The 23,044-nt window shown below is 43.5% G+C and overlaps 2 pseudogenes and 1 gene segment (V, D, J or C); all 3 read right to left on the bottom strand.

The window, feature by feature from the left end:
- Window positions 1-2,209: 2,209 nt before the first annotated feature.
- LOC132869465 (immunoglobulin heavy variable 4-61-like) lies at window positions 2,210-4,467 on the bottom strand. The segment is given in 3 exon segments: window positions 2,210-2,248; window positions 4,034-4,341; window positions 4,425-4,467. Coding segments are annotated over 3 exon segments (390 nt in total).
- A 1,088-nt stretch (window positions 4,468-5,555) lies between these two features.
- On the bottom strand, window positions 5,556-6,067 carry LOC132869466 (Ig heavy chain V region 914-like; annotated as a pseudogene).
- A 12,198-nt stretch (window positions 6,068-18,265) lies between these two features.
- Window positions 18,266-18,752, bottom strand: LOC132869467 (Ig heavy chain V region 914-like; annotated as a pseudogene).
- Between the last annotated feature and the right edge of the window lie 4,292 nt (window positions 18,753-23,044).

The raw sequence follows: 23,044 nt of genomic DNA on the forward strand, positions 1-23,044 counted from the left end.
GGTGTGTCATCAGCTGCATGTGAAAGCTCTTTTTCTACTCTGACTCGCATTCTCACACCTCTCCGAAGAACAATGCTGCATTCAAGGAAGACACATTTAGTCATTCTGGCACATGAAAAACAAATAACAAAGAATTTATATATGAATTAATTTGTTTTAGAATTTTCCAAATCTAACCGCAGACTAATACTGTAGATATTCCAGGTTATACACTAGAAACTGATCACTTATCTAACTAGACTGAGAGCAATTTTCCACTATTCTTGTTCTCTAGTAGGTATAGTTCTTTAATACACCTATATTGCAGCCTATAAGTTCTGTTTGTATTCATAAAAAAGGGAAAAAAAATATTGTTATAAAAATGTTCCATTGCTTCTATTAATCACACAAGTCCATGTAATGACAGGTCCTTTCCTTTTATCACTAGATGCAGATATGGTGCATAATGAAGCCCAACCTTTTTTTCATGTGTCTGTTTTTTTCATGTTTGACCCTCTTAATGTTTGCGTGAGTATGGATCTCAACTTACACTACATTCCAAATTATTATGCAAATGACTTTTTTCACTGATTTTCCTGAAGAGTTAATAGAAATGACAATCGTCCTAATTTTCAAGTCATCAACCGTCAGTGTACAAATCAACTGTTTTTGAACGAACCTTCCAATGCTAACTGTATTTTTTTAAATAAAAAAAAACTAAAAATGGACTGTTCCAAATTATTACACAAAATAGAGTTTCAAAAGATTTTTGTTCTTGTAAAGAACTAAAAATGGCCATTTATGAAATTGGAAGCATTAATAGGTGATAATTACTGGAATCAAAACCTAGTTCAATCAAAACATCTCATCTCATCTCATTATCTCTAGCCGCTTTATCCTTCTACAGGGTCGCAGGCAAGCTGGAGCCTATCCCAGCTGACTACGGGCGAAAGGCGGGGTACACCCTGGACAAGTCGCCAGGTCATCACAGGGCTGACACATAGACACAGACAACCATTCACACTCACATTCACACCTACGGTCAATTTAGAGTCACCAGTTAACCTAACCTGCATGTCTTTGGACTGTGGGGGAAACCGGAGCACCCGGAGGAAACCCACGCGGACACGGGGAGAACATGCAAACTCCACACAGAAAGGCCCTCGCCGGCCCCGGGGCTCGAACCCGGACCTTCTTGCTGTGAGGCGACAGCGCTAACCACTACACCACCGTGCCGCCCTCAATCAAAACATCTTATAGTTCAAATTGCATTACTGGATTTGTAGCAGATTCAGAGCCCAGTGGGGCTACCCAACTCCCTGGGGTCAAGCAGATGATGATGGTGAGGACGATGATGATAAAAAGTAGCAAATGTCACAAGAGCAATAAACAAAACCTCTTCCAAGCAGTGCAGATTTCCCACCATTATGTTATTTTATCCACTTTGCTTCAACCAATCACCAGCAACTATCATTTAGGAAATCTTTGCCCTATTAATTTGCTCATACCCGTCTGAATGCGCTATTAATCATGGGAAACACGTCTGATCACGAAAATGGGGGACTTATACACACATACATACACATACACTACAATAAGAAATGTAATTTGTTGCCCCCCCCCAAATAAACCAAATGCCCACCCAAGCATGACATCCTGGCAACGCCTCTGGGGATGTTGTTGATTTGTCTCACTGTGGATAATGAGCGCAGTAATACACAGCTGTGTCTTCAGCCTGAAAGTTTTGCCCGTGTAAAATCACAGTGTTGCTGGAGGCCTCGGCTGAGAAACGGATCTTGCTCTTGAGTGAATCCTTGCTGACAGTATTACTGGAGCTGCAGTACCAGCCGATCCATTCCAGCGCGTGTCCTGATGCCTGTCGTATCCAGTAAGTACAGGAACTCATGGCTGAGTATCCAGTGATCTTACAGGGGACTGAAAATGATTCTCCAGGCTTAACCACCATGACTGCAGGCTGAACCAGTTCAATACATTTAATTCCTGTGAACAACAAACAATTATTCAGGTGCCTTCTTTCTAAAGGAAATATGTCCACAATTATCTGTTTCTCTCAAATTCTCCACATACTTACCAGATGCAGCTGTTAACAGCAGGAGTAGAAATGTTGAGACCATGGTTTGAGTGGAACCTGAACTTGGAACCTCACTTCTCTTGAGTGCACCTCAAATATTTTATAGGGGGTTTGATTTGCATGACAGTGTTGAGGCTTTCATAAAGGCACAGCAGGCTTAAAGACATGAGGCATTTCCTGCAAATGGAAAAACACGTACACATTCACAAAATATAGTTACTGACTATTTACTGACTAATTCACCAAACAGTGTGGATTCTGCAGCCTGGTTTAATGAGACACTCATTTAATCGATCTGTAAGGTCTTAGCTTCATAACAATGTTGTAGTTAGAGTTTAGGACTTTAATGTAAATCCCAGGAGAACATGTTCTCATATTTATTCCACTCTCTCAGTCCTTTGAAGCTCAGCATGTTGGGTAGATGTTGTGTGAATAGAGAACGAGCGCCCCTCACAGGCCTTAAAGCTGAAAGAAAAACATCATGTTCAGACATTTCTCATGTGGCTGCAGGATAAATATACAGGAGACACTACAAGACCAAAGGTGGAGGAAACTTGCTAAATTTGACTGTTTGTCAAAAAAGGAAAGTAATTTTCACTTCTACTGGTGAGAAACAGCTGCATTATTTTTCTCTGCCTGTTCAATAGCTTCTTGATGGCGGAGAATAGATTTATGGATGATTTACTCAACCTTCCTTTTTCCCCAGAATGCCTTTGGAGGAGAAACGAAAAGTCAGTGGACTAATGACACATTTTCTGATCAAATACAAATTCCACAAAAGGACAGACAAAAGAACTGCACTTTTAGTGTTTTGTTGTAATAATTTACTCCACATTATTCGGATGATGCCATGGATCTAAAAATAGCACAAACTATTCAAACTTTCTTGCAATGGAACGAAAATTATGACTGAGAAGGCGTGGCAGCGGGGGCGTGGTCAAGCCCCAGTTCGTGATTGGAGGGCGAGGCCGGGGAAGGTCAGTGGCAAAATGATCACACCTGTGTCAAATTACTGGTCCGTGTATGTGTGTGTGTGTGTCTTTGTCTTTCAGTGCCAGCTGAGGGCTGATGTGGAGGGAGAAAGCGCCTCCCTGTGTGCTGTGTTTGGATGTGAAATCAGCAAAAAATCTGAAACAAAAATTGCCCTGCAGTGAACCCGCCTGTCCCAGTGCTTCAGTTTTTCACCACCCCGAAAAAAAAAGTGTTACAGATGGTTTACAGAGCTTTAAGCACCGAGTTCATGATTGAAGTGAAACTCACAGGATGAAGCTGCCAGCAGCAGCAAAAATGGAAGGAACATCGTTGAACTCAAAGCAGTGCAAAATTCTCCAGAGCCCACAGTGACTGAGGCTGATATTTCTCTATGTGTAGTTGGAAGGGGGGGGAATTTTGCAGAAACATTTGCATATTGTGATGCTGATCCATTCAAAACAGCCTGCTGGTTTCTGTCCTCGACAGGTTTTAATCATCAGAATGAAAATTGTTCTTTGGTGCTGAATTTGGTTTGTTTTTATGAAAGACTGAATGTAAGAATGATAATTATTCTCAATGCTTGAGGACACTGGGATCATGATCATGGAAAAATTCTACTTTTCTTCAAAGTCATGACAAAATGCTCTCACACTGTCTCACACATGATACACAAACTCTGATTTGCTGGGGTGATTATTCTTATTGAATGATATAACAGTAGAACAAATTCTCGACAGAGATGTGATTATAATAGTGTGTATAAAGGTGTAGCAGTGTTCGAGCTGTAGCACTGTGGATTCAAATCTACACCACAAACGAATAAAAAAAATTAACATGAAACCCTGGTGTAATTTGTGGGATTATTTATTTTTTAGTTCGATGTGGATGGATAAGTTTTGTATCTTGTGGACATTCTGTTATACTGTACACTGTATGAGGTGTTTTTGTACAGGGATGTTGTTGATTTGTCTCACTGTGTGGATAACGAGCGCAGTAATACACAGCTGTGTCTTCACTCTGCATGTTCTGTCCCCGTAAGGTCACAGTGTTACTGGAAGTGTCTCGAGAAACAACAAACTTGTCTTTCAGTGAATCTTTCTTTGCAATGTTCCCATTATAATAAATTATATTGATCCATTCCAAAGGTTTTCCTGCAGGTTGTCGAATCCAAGCTGTTCCATAGTGGCTGCTGCTATCAGTGATCGAAGCTCCAGACACTCTACAGGTGAGGGTTAAAGTCTCTCCTGGCTTTATCACCACTGAGTCTGGCTGGATGAGCTCAGTAGCACAGAACACATCTGTGAAAAGAGAAAAAGAAAAGGTTGACATGTTGAACTGAAAGGATCAGATGAACTCATAAAGCTTCGATCCAAACACTCACAGGGGGCGAGAGCCAGCAGCAGCAGTGGAGCTGAAGCAAACATGTTTGTGTTGAAGGAGGACGAATGAGAACCGCTTCCTCTCGAGATAAGCACGGTGCTAATATTACAAGAGGAGACTGAGATTTGCATAAACATTACAGAGGAGCTGTGTTGAGTGCAGCTCTGCAGATGTTCATCACAGTCAAATCACATGTCTCGATTTAACATCAATTTAATGTGGGAAATAATTAATTTATGATTATTACGAGTAAGATTTTTTTTTTTAAATAATGGTTCATAAATAAATAAATGATGCAATTCTCCCTTCTTATTTTGGTTGTCATGAAAAATAAACTGAAATTTTGCCATAATACATCAAAATAATAATAATAATAATAATAATAATAATAATAATGAGAAAAACAAGCTTTTATATCATTATCAGCCCTGTTCAGAATTGCATGAAGACAGAGATCAATCTCATGTGTATGACGATCCTAGTTTATGATTTTTAATGTTTATGATGGCAATGTCAAATCTTGAAGTTTCATTTATCGATCCAGAAGAGCAGTACATCACTGAACCTCTCATTCTAATGGTGCTGGTTCTCAACTAATGAGTAACATTATTTGTTGTCTTGTGGACTCCTGAACCCAAATCATTCTGGTGTTGATCAGAGCATGAATTTAAAGAGCTAAATTTGTGAGATTATTTTGTCTTTGTGCACTGTGTGAAGTGAACATACTTTCCAGGCAACAAGAGGCACAATTCTCAGCTCCATCATATCTGTAGACGAGGAGATTTACCTCCAACTGATCAGAGCAGTTTAGAGAACTGGAATATGATCATCATTAAAGCTGTTAAAGCCAAACTTTCAATGTCCAAAAACAGACATTATGTTTAAATCATAAACTGTGATGTTCATATCACCTGGCCTTTGGAGAGTCTGAATGCTGCAGTTACACTTCACCTCATTCACATTAACTATGGAATGGAATGGAATGGATTGACAGATTATTCATGATGAATTAACTGTATATCCCGCTCAGGACAAGAAATAATTTCATGTTGAGGCCAAAGATGAAACATGAGGTTGATTTCCCTTTTTCTTTGAAATACAGAGGGGTCTGAACCCTCGGAGCTCATTTATATCAGGCGTCCCTGGGGACAAGTGGACTGCAGGGAAATGAAAATGAACAGGGATGTTTTTGTACAGGACTGCAGGGAGTCTGTAGTGCTGTGTGTCTGGTGCAGTAATACACAGCCGTGTCCTCAGTCTGAGAGTTTTGTCCTCTTAAATAAACTGTTCTGCTGGATGTGTCCTGGCTGAAACTGATCTTGCTCTTCACTGTATCTTTGAGATTAGTGCCACCAGCACTACACAGATATCCGAGCCATTCCAGAGCTTTCCCAGCAGGTTGTCGTATCCAGTGAAACAATAGCTCGACTCTGAGGTCTTACAAGAGATGGAGAACGACTCTCCAGGTTTCACGAGCACAGAGGCTGACTGAGTGAGCTCCACAGCACCAACACCACCTGAGAACAACAACAATAAAACATCATCAAATCATTTTCCCAACCAGGTATGAAATCTAAACTCATTCAGCCAACATGGAGACTCACAGAATGCAGCTGTGAGCAGCAGCAGCACTGATGAGAGCATCGTTGTTCGGGATAAAACTGAAGTGAATGAAACTGTTCAGCTGCTCTCCTCCTCACCACACACACACACACACACACACACACACACACACACACACACACACTCACACTCACCAACCTCATATAAGAGACATCAGTGAAGGATTTGCATCAAATGCATCACATGACCTTGAAGACTTGGGTTTTAAAACTAAACACTTGCGTATCTCTGTGACCAACTGATTCAAGTTTCAAAGTGTTTCAAAGTGTTTATTGTCATATGCACAGTCAGGAACATGTCCTCTTGCACAGTGAAATTCTTAGTTTGCCGTCCACCATGAGTGCCAAATTACAACAATATATAGGTGGAAGTAATCATAGAAAGTAAAGGCAATATAGTGCAAAATAAAAAGAAAAAAACAGTATATTACAAAATAAAGGTAATGTATTTACCTTTTTTTCCCCTTATTTACCTTAGAGCCAGTCACTGAGGGTGGGGTGCAAACCAAGTGTGGACAGTTTATGGGTGAGTTTGTGGGGGATGACCCTGTTGAAGGCAGAGCTGTAGTCAACAAAGAGTCTTCTGATGTAGGAGTCTTTGTTTTCCAGGTGGGAGAGAGTATAATGGAGGGCAGCAGCGATGGCATCTGAGCTAGACCTGTTGGGCCTGTAGGCATACTGCAGGGGGTCCGGTATACTGGTTTGAATGTGGGCCAGTACCACTCTCTCAAAGCACTTTGAGATGAATGGAGTGAGTGCAATCAGCCTGAAATCATTCAGGCAGGTGGGTGGGCTCTTCTTGGGAAGAGGGACAGTGGTTGTGGTCTGGAACCAGGAGGGAACAGTGCTCTGGCTGAGGGAAAGGTTGAAGATAGCAGTGAAAACATCAGCCAGCTCATTGGCACATACTCTGAGGGACCGCCCAGGGATGTTGTCTGGTCCTGCTGCCTTCCTGAGGTTGATCTTCCTCAGAGCTTTGTGTACCTGGCCTGATGAGACTGTTGATGGGAGACTGTTGATGGTGGTGGTGGTGGGGCGTTGGTTGGTGCAGGTGTGTGTGCCTCCTCTCTGTGCTGTAGCTGGAGGTCTCAAAGCGGGTGTAGAAAGTGTTGAGGTCATCTGGCAGGCTTTTTGTGTAGCTGATGGTGCTGGTCCTGAAATCTGTGAAGTGCTGCAGGCCTTGCCACATCCGCCCAGGGTCGGCAGTAGAATAGAAGCTGTCCAGCTTCTCTCTGTACTGCTTCTTGGCCACTGTAATGGCTTTCCTCAGTCCATACTTTGCCGCTTTGTACTCCATTTCATTGCCTGATCTAAATGCAAGAGAGTGAGCATGCAACATGCATCATACCTGACTGTTTATCCAGGGCTTTTGCTTGTGGAACTTCCTGATCTGTATGGTGGGCACGATGTTGCAGACCCTTATATTTCTAGAACACCGGCTCTGACAGAAGTTTCAGCTTCAAGGTTTACAGAACAGTGCTTGTTCTAATATGTTTTCATTTCTAAATAATTTACACAGACACTTATATCATGGATGCTCCACATAAATTGATTTAAAACATGGGGAGGAGATTCATCTGATGGAGAATGTGTGGCTTTTAATGGAACAGAAGCCTCTATATCATGTACTATAATTTTCAATCAAATATTCAAGGATCAGTGAAATAGGCAATCAGGATTAAATGCTGAATTTAAAATGATCATGATTATCAATGCTTGAGGATATTGGGATCATGATTGTGGAAAAATTCTACTACTCTTCAAAGTCATGACAAAATGCTCTCACACTTTCTCACACATGATATACAAACTCTAATTGGTTGAGGTGATTATTGCTGCTGAATGATACTACAGTACAACAAGTTCTTGTTAGTGATGTGATTATAATAGTGTGCAGAATGTGAAGCAATAATGAAGATGTCACACAGGGGTTTAAAATCTATGCTCCAAACTACTGAAAAAATAATTAACATGGAACTTTGTTGTAATTTGTGGGATTATTTATTTTTTAGTTTGACTTAGATCTACAAGACATTTTCAACAGAAGAAGAAGAAGCCTTTATTTGTCACATGCACACTCAAGCACAGTGAAATTCATCCTCTCCATTTAACCCATCTGAAGCACTGAACACATGCACACACACCCAGAGCAGTGGGCAGCCATCCTACAGTGCATGGGGAGCAGTTAGGGGTTAGGCACCTTGCTCAAGGGGAATTCAGCCCAAGGCAACCCCATGAAGACATTCTGTTACACTGGACACTGCATGAGGTGTTTTTGTACAGGGATGTTGTTTATTTGTCTCACTGTGGAGAGCGAGCACAATAATACACAGCTGTGTCTTCAGTCTGCAGATTCTGTCCTCGAATTGTTATTGTCTTAGTCGCAGTGTCTCTGGAGATGCTGAACTTAGTTTTTAGTTTCTCATTGGAATGTGTACTCCCACCACTATAGATGTGTCCAATCCACTCCAGAGTTTTTCCTGCAGGTTGTCGCATCCATGACATACCTTTGCTCGTGACTGACTATGAAACCTTGCTGTGGATGGAGAGACTCTGGCCTGGCTGGACTGTCATGGAAGCAGGCTGAGTCAGTTCCTCACCATGCACATCTGTGGAGGAAAACACATGGTGATATCTCACACAATATACGCTGCACATTTATTGTTATTGTAGTCAATGAATGAATTTGATAAAGCATTCACAGGAAGCAGCTGCAAGCAGGAGCAGTAGAGATGGAGAGAACATGGTGTGTGTTGTTTGTACTGGGGTCTTCTCTGTTCTCCAAAGTTTAACAGAGATCATCACACCACATAAATAGAGCAATATCCAGTCCTGACGCTTGTATTTGCTTATCTGCCGATGATGGGAGGAGAACGGATTTCAAATTTATTAAAATCATGAGGAGGAGATTCATCTTTTGGAAAATGTGTGGCTTTTAAATGGAACAAATCTTTTCAAAGACAGAAAGCTCTTTACCAACTTCGATTATTTATAAATCAATAATAGAGGGAATTATACATATAGAGAAACTCACAACAAGGATTAGATACTACATTTAGGGCGATAATTATTTTCTGTGCTTGAGGACATAAATTCCTGTCCTGCCCACATCTGCATTTATTTTTGTTTTATCATATTTTCTCACAAACACCGTTGGTTCTTTTTCCCACAGTATAAGCACATTATTCATTTAAACCACAGTGATGTGAACAAGGATGAAGCAGAAAAGTGTCACGCAGCATCACATGAGCTCCCAATACACTGCCATATTCATGTTTCTGGTCTTTTGTAGCTCCCACAAGCTTCATGTCTGACCACATGCTCCTGTGACTTTATTAGAGCTGATTCCCCTCCTGATGCACACCTCAAGTAATGAAGCAAAACGACATCAGAAGTAATGATGTTAACAATGTGAAGCTTGTGATAAGTGAAATGAAAAAAACTCTACTTGTAAATCAAAGTGATCTTGTCCTCCTTATGGTAGAGATGATCAATTGATCAGCCCAGGCACAGAGCTGAACTGAGAGGATTAAAATAATTGTGAATTCTCTCATCTCATCTCATTATCTCTAGCCACTTTATCCTGTTCTACAGGGTTGCAGGCAAGCTGGAGCCTATCCCAGCTGACTACGGGCGAAAGGTGGGGAACACTCTGGACATGTCGCCAGGTCATAACAGGGCTTAATAGTGAAGTCAGCTGAGAAATATCAAGGTGTAAAAGGACTGCTTTGGGAGACAGAGAGAATCTAAGTGAAGATGCATACTCTTTTCAGACAAGGTCTGGATCCAATTAATGGTGCTAATTGTACTGTAAACAAATGCAAGATGCTTGATTGCAAATGTTCAAGAGTTTAAGAAATATATTGACAACTTCAGAAAGAAACCAAACATAATTTGTAGATGGGAGACATGGTTGAAAATCAGCAAGTCAGATTGATCACTTTGATATCAAGTATTTAAAAGAAAGAGAAATCGCGAAAAAGAATACAGGTTTTTTTTTTCTTTTCCCCAAAATCTCTTGTTCCACACTCCAGCCCAGTCAGTGGCGGGATTGCACCTTAAAGTTGTTTTGCCAACCACCAAAAAACTAAAAAGAAGAAGACGACGCAGTGGCAGCACCAAGAGAGTGTAAGAGGCTCATCAACCAAACTTATCGATCCTAGATATAAAAAACTTCCTGTTTTTCATGTGACCTGCCTCATGTGATTACCTGTGTTGTGTGACTGCCTGTGTTGCAAATTACAGAGATCCACACATTTAAAACATTGAAAATGCATTGATGAATAACACACTTGAGGACATGCTGTTCCTGGAAATCAACTTTGAACAGTTTGAACAGTAACTCCCTGTGGCAGTGGGGGCATGGCCAAGCAGCAGTCTGTGAATGGAGGGCAGGGTCGGTGAAGGTAAGTGTCTAAGTCATTCCACCTGCTGTTAATTAGTGTGTGTGTGTGGTTACAGGGAGGGAGCATAAAAGGAGAGAGAGAGCAGAGAAAAGGGGCTCTCTCCCTGACCACAACGCATGTGTGAGTGAGTGAGTGAGTGAGTGAGTGAGTGAGTGAGTGGGTGAAAACAAGCTGAAAAGCTAAAATAAAGTGTTTGTGTAAACATCAACTCTCGCCCGCCGTGCTTCTGTGCTCAACCCACATCAGGAACTGTTACAGTGGTGCCAAAATCTGGGAGCACAGAAGGGAACCACCCCATGGAGTCCTCCCCATTCGAAGAGCTCATCCTTGGCCTCGCTACTGCCCAGCGGAACCAGCATCAAGCGCTGATCACCCACCGAAAGGAACAGGAGCAACGCTTCGATGCTGGCCCAGCAGGGAAGGTCGCCAGGCGTTCCGGAACCTGCTCGTGTCAGCAGGGGCATCAGCCACTGCTGCCTGCATCCTCATGAAGATGGGACTGCAGGATGATCCAGAAGCGTTCCTCGCCCTCTTCGAGCAAGCAGCCGAGGCATGGGGGTGGCCCCTGGAGTAGTGCACCTCCTCCCACTCCTGACTGGCGAGGCACAGCTTGCAGTGCAGCAGCTCCCTGCTGATAGCCGACTGGTGCATGCTGACCTGAGGAAAACCATCCTGCAGCGGCTCGGGCGCTCCCCAGAGCAACATCACCAGCGCTCCCAGACATTGGCATTGGAGGAGGTCGGCCGGCCGTTTGCATTTGGCCAGCAACTCTGGGACGCCTGCTGGCGATGGCTGAGGGCGGAAGACTGCAACACAGACGAGATCATCAATCTGGTGGCACTGGAACAGTTTATTTCTTGACTTCCGGAAGGAACGGTGGAATGGGTCCAGTGTCATCGCCCGGTGTCGCTGGAATGAGCCATCCAGCTGGCGACGGACCATCTGGAGGCGGCTCCGACGGCAGGCAGACGAGGCATCTCCCCTCGCTTCTTTTCTCTCTCTCTCTCTCTCTCTCTCTCTCTCATCCCCCTCTCCATCCCGTTCCTCTGCTACGGAGGCGGTGGCTAGCTCCTCCCCAGCCGGCCCATCGCACTTGTGGTGTCCTCCCATCTCCCTTGTCCGTGTCGTCTCCCCCTCAGGTGAGTGACACCCATAACACCAGTGCAGAAGGAAAGCCTGGGCCGGTGTGCTGGTGCAGTGGGGAATCGGAGCATCTCCAGAGTCAGAGCTCCGCAAGGGAGGTGGGAGCTGTAATCCGGATCCCCGCCATGCAAGAAACTGCCCCCGATCGGGCCGGAACGCATCGCATACTGGTAAGTATTCAAGGGGATACATATCACGCTTTGGTGGATTCCGGTTGTAATCAGACCTCAATTCACCAACGCCTGGTGCAAGGTGAGGCATTGGGGAGAGCACAAGCAATGAAATTGTTGTGTGTGCACGGGGATGTTCACAATTTTCCCTGAGTGTCTGTCCATATTCTATTCCGGGGCCAAATGCATCGAGTAAAGGCAGCAGTTCGTCCTCGTCTCACCCACTCATTGAATTTGGGTACTGATTGGCAGGGGTTTACAAAACTGATGAAGTATTTAACACGTAGTGGGTCCTGCACAAGTAGGTCACGGGAAGATCCCGGTGTGGCATTGACTGGAGAAGCTGTCACAGAGCTGTCTATGTCAACACCACATCAGAGTGAGGAGCAGCCCACTCCTCCTCCCTCTCTCGGGGATTCCCTTGGGGATTTCCCGTTAGAGCAGTCGTGAGACGAGACTCTGCGGCATGCGTTTGACCAAGTGAGAGTAATCGATGGTCAAACTCTTCAGCCAAGCGCAGCACTGACCTTCCCCTATTTTTCTATTATTAAAGATAGATTGTACCGAATGATGCAGGACACTCAAATGAATGAACGAATAACCCAGTTGTTAATCCCAAAGAGCCATAGGGAACTCGTATTCCATGTGGCTCACTTTAATCCCATGGCTGGACACTTGGGGCAAGATAAAACACTAGCCTGAATAATGGCCCGGTTCTATTGGCCAGGGATTCGCGGGGATGTCCATCTGTGGTGTGCGGCATGCCGTGAATGCCAATTAGTAAATCCCGTGGCCGCTCCAAAAGCGCCGTTGCGCCCTCTTCCTCTAACTGAGACCCCGTTTGAGTGAATTGGGATGGATCTCATCGGGCCATTAGATCGGTCAGCACAGGGATATCGCTTTATTTTAGTTCTAGTGGACTGCAATGCGATATCCAGAAGCAGTGCCTCTCCACAATATCTCAGCACGCAGTATTGCGGAAGTGCTCTTCTACTTTATCTCCCGGATCGGGATTCTGAAAGAAATCCTGACAGACCAAGGCACCTCGTTTATGTCAAGCACACTGTACGAACTGTATGGGTTACTGGGAATTAAGTCTATCCACACCAGTGTCTATCACCCACAAACGGATGGCTTAGTGGAGCAATTTAACCAAACACTCAAGAACATAATCCGTAAATTCTTAAGTGAAGATGCGCGTAATTGGGATAAGTGGCTCGAGCCCCTGTTATTCGCAGTACAAGAGGTCCCGCAAGCCTCCACAGGGCTTTCTCCTGTGAATTATTATATGGGCGTAAGCCGTGTGGCATTCTGGATGTGCTACAGGAAAATTGGGAGGAGGGACCTTCACCTAGTAAAAACAAAATCCAGTATGTTCTTGACCTGCACGCAAAACTCCACACCCTCATGCACCTAACCCAGGAGAATTTGCGGCAGGCACAAGAATGTCAAAGCCAGCTGTATGACAGGGGCATGTGCCTTAGAGAGTTCACGCCGGGAGACAAAGTGCTCATATTATTGCCCACGTCGAGTTCTAAATTAGTCACCAAATGGCAAGGGCCCTTCGAGATCACATGGCGAGTCGGGGATGTCGACTATGAGGTGAAGCGAACGGATAGGGGTGGGGCACTGCAAATCTATCACCTCAACCTTTTAAAATGCTGGAATGAGGGGGTCCCCGTGGCGTTGGCATCAGTAGTCCCAGAGAAGGTGGAGCTGGGGCCGGAGGTGAAAAAGATAACATCTCGGACCACTCCGTTCCCTTGTGGAGACCACCTCTCACCGGCCCAATTCACGGAGGTAGCCAAGTTGCAAAAGGAATTTTCCAATGTGTTCTCGCCCCTTCCTGGTCATACCCACCTCATAGAACACCACATCGAAATGCCCCCGGGGGTGGTAGTGCATAGCCGTCCTTACCGCTTGCGCAAACACAAGAAAAAGGTGGTTCGGGACGAACTCAAGGCCATGCTCAAAATGGGCAGACTCGAGGAGTCCCACAGCGACTGGAGCATCCCAGTGGTCCTGGTTCCCAAGACCGACGGGTCTGTCCGGTTCTGTGTGGACTATAGAAAGGTCAATGCAGTGTGTAAATTTGACACATACCCAATGCCTCGCATTGATGAATTGCTTGATCGGTTAGGCGCTGCTCACTTTTATTCAACACTGGATCTAACAAAGGGATATTGGCAGATCCCCTTGACTCCTCTATCCCGAGAGAAAATGGCCTTTTCCACACCGTTTGGTTTACACCAATTTGTCATGCTCCCTTTTGGGTTATTTGGGGTACCCACTACATTCCAGCAGCTTATGGACAGGGTCCTCCACCCTCACGCTGCCTACATGGCCGCCTATCTGGACGACATGATAATCTACAGGCACGATTGGCCGTGGCACTTAAAACACCTGAGGGCCATTCTAAAGTCACTGAGGTGAGCGGGCCTCACAGCTAACCCAAAAAAGTGTGCGATTGGGCGGGTGGAAGTACGGTATCTGGGGTTCCACTTGGGCCATGGGCAGGTGGGTCCCCAAATTAACAAGACCGCAGCGATTGTGGCCTGCCCGAGGCCCAAGACCAAAAAGGAGGTGAGACAGTTCTTGGGGCTGGCTGGCTATTATCATAGGTTTATACCTAATTATTCGGACATCACCAGCCCGCTAACCAATCTCACTAAAAAGGGGGCTCCAGATCCGGTCCAGTGGACGGAGCAGTGCCAACAGGCCTTCTCTGAGGTAAAAGCTGCACTGTGTGGGCGGCCACTTTTACACTCCCCTGACTTCTCTCTCCCCTTTATTTTGCAGACTGATGCATCGGACAGAGGGCTGGGGGCTGTTTTGTCCCAGGAGGTGGAGGGCGAGAAGCCCCGTGCTGTACATCAGCCGGAAACTGTCGATGCGTGAAAGCAAGTACAGCACAATCAAGAAGGAGTGTCTCGCCATCAAGTGGGTGGTCCTCACCCTCTGATACTACCTGCTGGGGCACCCTTTCACTCTCTGTTTGGGCTTATGTGGCAGCAGGGGCATGGCCAAGCAGCAGTCTGTGAATGGAGGGTGGGGTCGGGGAATGTAAGTGGCTAAGTCATTCCACCTGCTGTTAGTTAATGTGTGTGTGTGTGTGTGTGTGTGTGTGTGTGTGTGTGTGTGTGTGTGTGTGTGTGTTTGGTTACAGGGAGGGAGCATAAAAGGAGAGAGAGAGCAGAGAAAAGGGGCTCTCTCCCCGACCACAACGCATGTGTGAGTGAGTGACTGAGTGAAAGAGTGAGTGAGTGAAAGGAAGCTGAAAAGCAAGCTGAAAAGCTAAAATAAAGTGTTTGTGTAAACATCAACTCTCGCGTGCCGTGCTTCTGTGCTCCACCCACATCAGGAACTGTTACACTCCTCTTCATGTCAGTCTGCATCACATCAACACAATGTTGATGATTTTCCTCCAACAGCACACCACTGTCATGTGTGTTAATGTGTGGCAGGACACAAACGCCTCAATTCACTGTTGCTTTATTAGAGCAAACCCAAAATCATATTCAGAGTCCAGTCAGGGTTCTCAAACACGTCTGAGAAAAATAAAGGTTTCAACATAATATTGTGAGTGTTTTACTTTTGCTCATACATTGATTTTTTAAGTCCTGGGTGTTTTTGTACAGGGATGTTGTTGATTTGTCTCACTGTGTGGATAACGAGCGCAGTAATACACAGCTGTGTCTTCAGTCTGCATGTTCTGCCCTGTTAATGTTACTGTGCTGCTGGACGTATCTCTGGAAACCTGAAACCTGCTTTTCAGTTTCTCACTATAGTAAGTGTTACCGCTACCACATGCAAGCGTGATCCACTCCAGAGTTTTTCCTGCAGGTTGTCGGATCCAGCCTGTACAGTAGCTGCTATCAGTTAATGAATATCCAGACACTTTACAGGTCAGAGTCAGCGACTGACCAGGGGTTAATACTGTGGATCTGGTCTGGATCAGATCAACACAGTGAACACCTGGGAAAGAAAAGTTATTTTAAATGTTGGAAAAAAAACAGCTCTCAGGAAGAAAAACTGTATTAAATGTCAAATGTAAAAATACTTACAGTGTACGGCTGCCAGCAGCAGCAGCAGGAGGGATGTAAAGATCATGGTGTGTTAAAGCAGAAGAAGTAAAAGCTCATGGTCTTCAGTGCTTAAATATATAACAGGGAAGGACATTTGCATCGAGACACTCCTTATCTAAGACAGAGAGCTGAAAAAGTCGATCCCAGAATCTGCAATATTACCAATCTCATGTCCTCACCTCAAGATGACAGAGAAATTCCTAGAAGAATAGACACTCCTCAGACAAAAGACAAACGTGGAGCTCGATGTCTATGATTTAGTGTCTGATAATCAAAGTTTGCTGCCCCACCTGGAGAGAAGTTTGTACACGAGACAATGTTGAAATCTGATCATGTGATGTGTTTTCCCAGTCCAACACAGATTTATTCAAAGAGAACAAAGAAACTGCTTGAACTTAAATTTAGTTGAATGCCTTTGAGTTCAGTCGCATGTTATGTAGCGATCACCTGTGCAGGCCTGGGACTGTATATGCTTGAATATACAGTATTTCAGAGACTTTATAGATTTATTTCTTTTTCTGTTAAATAAAGCAACCACACAAAGTGTTCAAAGATGATTACTAATGTTCAGTCAGGTCTTTGTCCAATGTTCATGGAACGAAATGAAACCCACACTCCAGTGAAGTAAACTGTGGGTGGTAAAAGAGTGAAATCAACACAGCACAACCCTGGGAATGTTTTTTGGTAAAGGGAGATTCATTTGATGGAGAATGTGTGGCTTTTAATAGAACAGAAACCTCTTTATCATATGCTAGAATTTGCGAATGACACTTCAGGATAACAAGTTCTTCTAAGTGAAACTCAGTCATTAAAAAACAACTTACATGAAACTCTGTTGTCATTAGTGTTTATTTTTTCATGAGACTTGGATAGATAAGATTTGTGTCTTGCGAACATTCTGTTATACTGTACACTGTATGAGGTGTTTTTGTACAGGGATTTTGTTGATTTGTCTCACTGTGGATCATGACCACAGTAATAAACAGCTGTGTCTTCAGTCTAAAAGTTTTGCCCGTGTAAAATCACAGTGTTGCTGAGGCCTCGGCTGAGAAACAGATCTTGCTCGAGTCAATCTTTGCTGCCGGTATTACTTGAGCTGCAGTACCAGCCGATCCGTTCCAGCGCGTGTCCTGATGCATGTCATATCCAGTTAATACAGTCACTCTGAAGTGAGTATCCAGTGATCTTACAGGGGACTGAAAATGATTCACCAGGCTTAACCACCATGACTGCAGGCTGAACCAGTTCAATACATTTAATTCCTGTGAACAACAAACAGAAAAATGATTCAGGTGTCTTCTTTCAAAAGGAAATATGTCCACAATCATCCATTTATCTAAAAAATTCTCCACATACTTACCAGATGCAGCTATAAACAGCAGGAGGAGAAATGTAGAGACCAAGGATTGAGTGGAACCTGAACCCAGAACCTCGCTTCTCCTGAGATAGCCTTGAATATTTTATAGGGGGTTTGATTTACATGACAGTATTGAGACTTTCATAAAGGCACAACAGGCTTCAAGACATGAGGCATTTCTTGCAAATGGAAAAGCATACACATTCACAAACTATCAGAGTTACTGACTATTTACTGACTAATTCAACAAACAGTGTGGATTCTGGAGCCTGGTTTAATGAGACACTGATACCATCGATCTGTAAGGTCTTAGCTTCATAACAATGTTGTAGTTAGAGTTTATGACTCTAATGTAAATCCCAGGAGAACATGTTCTCATATTTATTCCACTCTCTCAGTCCTTTGAAGCTCAGCATGTTGGGTAGATGTTGTGTGAATAGAGAAAGAGCGCCCCTCACAGGCCTTAAAGCTGAAAGAAAAACGTCATGTTCAGACATTTCTAATGTGGCTGCAGGATAAATATACAGGAGACACTACAAGACCAAAGGTGGAGGAAACTTTCTAAATTTGACTGTTTGTCAAAAAAGGAAAATAATTTTCACTTCTACTGGTGAGAAACAGCTGCATTATTTTTCTCTGGCTTTTCAATAGCTTCTTGATGGCAGATAATAGATTTATGGATGATTTACTCAGCCTTCCTTTTTCCCCAGAATGCCTGTGGAGGAGAAACGACAAGACGGAGGACGGATGACTCATTTTCTGATCAAATACAAATTACACAAAAGGACGGACAACAGAACTGCACTTTTAGTGTTTTGTTGTAATAATTTACTCCACATTATTCTGATGACACCATGGATGAGACCTCATGATACAATGCATTACTCAACATTAAGAGTTTAACTGGCAAGCATTTGATAGACATTAGATTTGAGCCTGTTGACTATTAATCGACTGTTTGTGTGATTAAAAATGACACAAACTATTAAAACTTCATTCCAGTGGAAGAAAGTAAAAGTCTGACTGAGATGGTTTATTAGTTGCATTGAGAGGATGTCTCTAACGCTTCTCAAAGATTTTGTAAGGGGAATCCACTATTCTGTGACACTGTGTGACTCTCGCGCAGTAATACACAGCTGTGTCTTCAGTCTGCAGATTCTGTCCTCGAATTGTTATTGTGTTCGGAGCAGTGTCTCTGGAGATGCTGAAGTTGTTTTTCAGTTTCTCACTGGAACCTGTACCCCCACCACTACATGTGTCCAATCCACTCCAGAGTTTTTCCTGCAGGTTGCTGGATCCAAGCTGAACAATAGCTAATAACTGAATATGAAACCTTGCAGTGGATGGAGAGACTCTGGCCTGGCTGGACTGTCATGGAAGCAGGCTGAGTCAGTTCCTCACCATGCACATCTGTGGAGGAAAACACATGGTGAGATCTCACGCAATATACGCTGCACATTTATTGTTATTGTAGTCAATGAATGAATTTGATAAAGCACTCACAGGAAGCAGCTGCCAGCAGGAGCAGTAGAGATGGAGAGAACATGGTGTGTGTTGTTTGTACTGGGGTCTTCTCTGTTCTCCAAAGTTTAACAGAGATCATCACACCACATAAATAGAGCGATATCCAGCCCTGAGGCTTGTATTTGCTTATCTGCTGATGATGGGAGGACAACAGATTTCAAATTTATTTAAATCATGAGGAGGAGATTCATCTTTTTGAGAATGTGTGGCTTTTTAATGGAACAAATCTTTTTCATGACAGAAAGCTCTTTACTCACTTCCATTATTTATAAATCAATAATAGAGGGAATTATATATAATAGAGAAACTCACAACAAGGAATAGAAATGAAATTTTGGGCGATAATTATGATCTGTGCTTGAGGACATAAATTCCTGTCCTGCCCACTTCTGCATTTATTTTTCTTTGCAATATTTTCTCACAAACCCTGTTGGTTCTTTTCCCCACACTATCAACACATTAGTCCTTGAAACCACAGTGACGTGAACAAGGCTGAAGCAGAAAACGTGCCACACAGCATCACATGAGCTCCCAATACACTACCATGTTCATGTTTCTGGTCTTTTGTGGCTCCCACAAGCTTCAAATGTGATCACATGCTCCTCTGACTTTATTCGAGCTGATTCCCCTCCTGATGCACACCTCAAGATTGTTCTTTTCTCACAACTATTTTTTTTTCAAAATGAAACTAATTCCAGTCACACTGTTGGACATCAGTCCTCTCTCAGTCCTTTTAATCTCTCAGGTCATCTTAACCTCAACATGTTGGGCAGATGTTGTCAAAGTAGAGAACGAGCGCCTCTCAGAGGACTGAAAGCAAATTGAAAAGCAGAATATTCATGCATTTCTAATGTCGCTGCAGATCTATAGAACCCCATTTCCAGAAAAGTTGGGATATTTTCCAAAATGCAGTCAAAACAAAAAGCTGCCATTTGTTAATTAATGTGAGTTTTTATTTAACTGACTAAAGTACAAAGAAGGCGGCATGGTGGTGTAGTGGTTAGCGCTGTCGCCTCACAGCAAGAAGGTCCGGGTTCGAGCCCCGTGGCCGGCAAGGGCCTTTCTGTGTGGAGTTTGCATGTTCTCCCCGTGTCTGCGTGGGTTTCCTCCGGGTGCTCCGGTTTCCCCCACAGTCCAAAGACATGCAGGTTAGGTTAACTGGTGAGTCTAAATTGACCGTAGGTGTGAGTGTGAATGGTTGTCTGTGTCTATGTGTCAGCCCTGTGATGACCTGGTGACTTGTCCAGGGTGTACCCCGCCTTTCGCCCGTAGTCAGCTGGGATAGGATCCAGCTTGCCTGCGACCCTGTGGAAGGATAAAGCGGCTAGAGATAATGAGATGAGAAGTACAAAGAAAAGATTTTCCACAGTTTGACTGACCAACTTAATTATATTTTGTGAATATGAACAAAGTTAGAATTTGATGCCTGCAACACACAAACTCATTGGGACAGAAGCAAAATAAGACTAAAATGTTGATACGGTATTCAAGTACCACTGTTTTGGAAGATTCCACAATAAGCAGGTTAATTGGAGAGATGTGACACGGACAGAGCTGCAGGATGACCAAGTTCAGGGCCAACGCTCTGTGAAGCCTGGAAGCAAACAAACTGCAATCCTTCTAAATTTTGTCTGTTTTCTTGCCACTCAGTTTTTTTGACCAGTTTCTGTGTCCTGTTTCACAGCAGAGTTTTCTTCCCTCATGTCCGTCATTCAATAAAAATACCAAAATTGTTTTCAAATCTTGTGCTTTCCATTTTATTCCAGTTGTGTTCTGTGCCATCATACACACTGAATGAGTTGTTGATTAAAGTCTCTGATACCATGGTGCTGTTGAATTCTCAGTACTGATTGGTCAGAAGGCGTTGATTAATTTTCTATAACAGCAGCTCTGGCAGTTGTCCTGGCTGCAAGGTTGATATCTGTATGGCACTCCATATCAACGGATATAAAATGTGTGTGATTGACATGGTCAGGTTTTCTCTGATGAGATGTTTATTTAGCCTTCAGAGAAGGAGTCTCCAGTGTCAGCACTTTGTAACAGTCAGAGGTAAAAGTGTAACTCAGCTTTTCAGAAAGTCTTCAGAATGGAAGGGTTTGTAGTTTCTCAGTGACAGAACAAGCTGCAACTTCATGAGAGAGAAACAAGAGAGAGGTTGGTGAGGGATCAACTGCTGATACTGCTCTAATGGAAGTGATAAAAGGAAATAACTTGTTTTGTGGATGTTTCATCAGATTATTTGTCACTGTCACAAATAAAAAAGTACATAATGTCTGGAATTCATAAAAAAAGAAATTATTCCCAAACTGCTGTGATATCACAGGAATAAAACACTGTTCATTGTGGATCCAATGACAGATTGATCAAGTCCTGCTTTACTGGTAAATAAACATACATGCAGGGTTTATAGATACAGTCGGGAAGATGAAGGTCTCAGGAATGGTTTGGGTGTGTTTTATGCACTTTGGAAAAATTTTCACTTGTGTTTAATATCTATATGTTAATTTATTTCTCTTTTTCATACCATGCCTGAAATCTCTCTCTTTCTGATGTTTTAATTTGTTTCTTTTCTAATTCTTTATTTCTATCTTCCTTTTCCTTTCTAATTTGCTCAGGTAAAGCCCTGACATACCCTTCCGGTCTCCCCTCTACAAAGCTGAGACAAAGGGCTGCGTCCAAAGTTGGCCTGAAGTAACCTTCCTGGCAGGTGCAGGCAGTTCAGGTTAATCAGCCTGGAGAATTCTGGGTAACGGAATTCTCCTGCTTGGCTGCTCTCACTGTGCACCGCTGCCCCCTCTGCTGGCTGCTGGCAGTGTAGTGCGACCTCTTCCAATTCCAGGAGCATCATCAACTTCAGCAACACTTCGTAACTCCACCCTGTTGATGATTATGTTCAGCATGTTTCCAAGTATTTTATTGTTTCCTCAGGCAGAATATTTAATTTTTGGGAGAAAAAAAAAATCCCTGATATGATCTGAAGTGATCAGGACAGAAAAAAGACAAACTTCCATATTATGAAGAATTTGATGTCCAGCTCTTAAACCTCATGCAGCCCTGTGCTTCTCTCGCACCATAATATACTGCAGTGTCTTCTGTCCTCATGCTGTTCATGTGCACATACACCTGCATCTCACTGTTGTCTCTGGAGATGATGAAGTGGCCATTAACTGCACTGGAGTAATATTTGTTACTTCTGCCCTGTGAGACAGTTGCAACCCATTCCAGCCCTTTTTCCATTTCCAGGTGTGAGGGAAATTTAGTGGATCTCATCTCATTATCTCTAGCCGCTTTATCCTTCTACAGGGTCGCAGGCAAGCTGGAGCCTATCCCAGCTGACTACGGGCGAAAGGCGGGGTACACCCTGGACAAGTCGCAAGGTCATCACAGGGCTGACACATAGACACAGACAACCATTCACACTCACATTCACACCTACGGTCAATTTAGAGTCACCAGTTAACCTAACCTGCATGTCTTTGGACTGTGGGGGAAACCGGAGCACCCGGAGGAAACCCACGCGGACACGGGGAGAACATGCAAACTCCACACAGAAAGGCCCTCGCCGGCCACGGGGCTCGAACCCGGACCTTCTTGTTGTGAGGCGACAGCGCTAACCACTACACCACCGTGCCGCCCCGCTTTAACAAAGTTTCATAGAAAATCTTGAGCCAATCACGTGAAGATGCGAGCAGTAAGCGAATGCCTTTAGAGTATAATAGATAACAGCCACTAAAACACAACTCAGATTGCGCATACTCTTGGCATCATCAGAAGTGGTGTCTTCTCTTCTTCTTCCTTTCCTATTTTATATATCTGTTTTATATGATCTACTTTCATAAATAACTGAAAAGTCAACTGCTAAGCATTCTGAAGTGTTTATTAGAAGTTTCCATTACACAGGCGCCTGTCTGATCCAAGCCATGTAACAGCTCCTAAAATCAGTTTCTGAGACTGATCAGGTTTGATGATCACCGAATCAGACTTGATTGGTTTCTGAAAAACCAACTTGAGTTCAGTGACATTTAATTGTAGTTTATCTTGTATGTACTATGTATTCTTTGTGTTATGTATTAAATGTACTGACTCCCAGTCACCATCATTTTCTCAGACTTGTAATTGCAACATGGAGAGCTGAAGGTTAAAAAAAGTAAATTTTTACTCATGATCCTCAGCAGTAGTCTTCCTGTCACATTAACCACAACAGTAAATGTTATGATATCCTGCAGCCCCTTCATCCTGTCGACCAACAGAAAAAACTGTCATTTTACACTTCCATACATTCTGCAAACTCAGTCCCCACCTTTCCTTCAATAA

The sequence above is a fragment of the Neoarius graeffei genome, chromosome 20 (assembly GCF_027579695.1).
Source record: "Neoarius graeffei isolate fNeoGra1 chromosome 20, fNeoGra1.pri, whole genome shotgun sequence".
In the NCBI taxonomy this organism is placed as follows: Eukaryota; Metazoa; Chordata; class Actinopteri; order Siluriformes; family Ariidae; genus Neoarius; species Neoarius graeffei.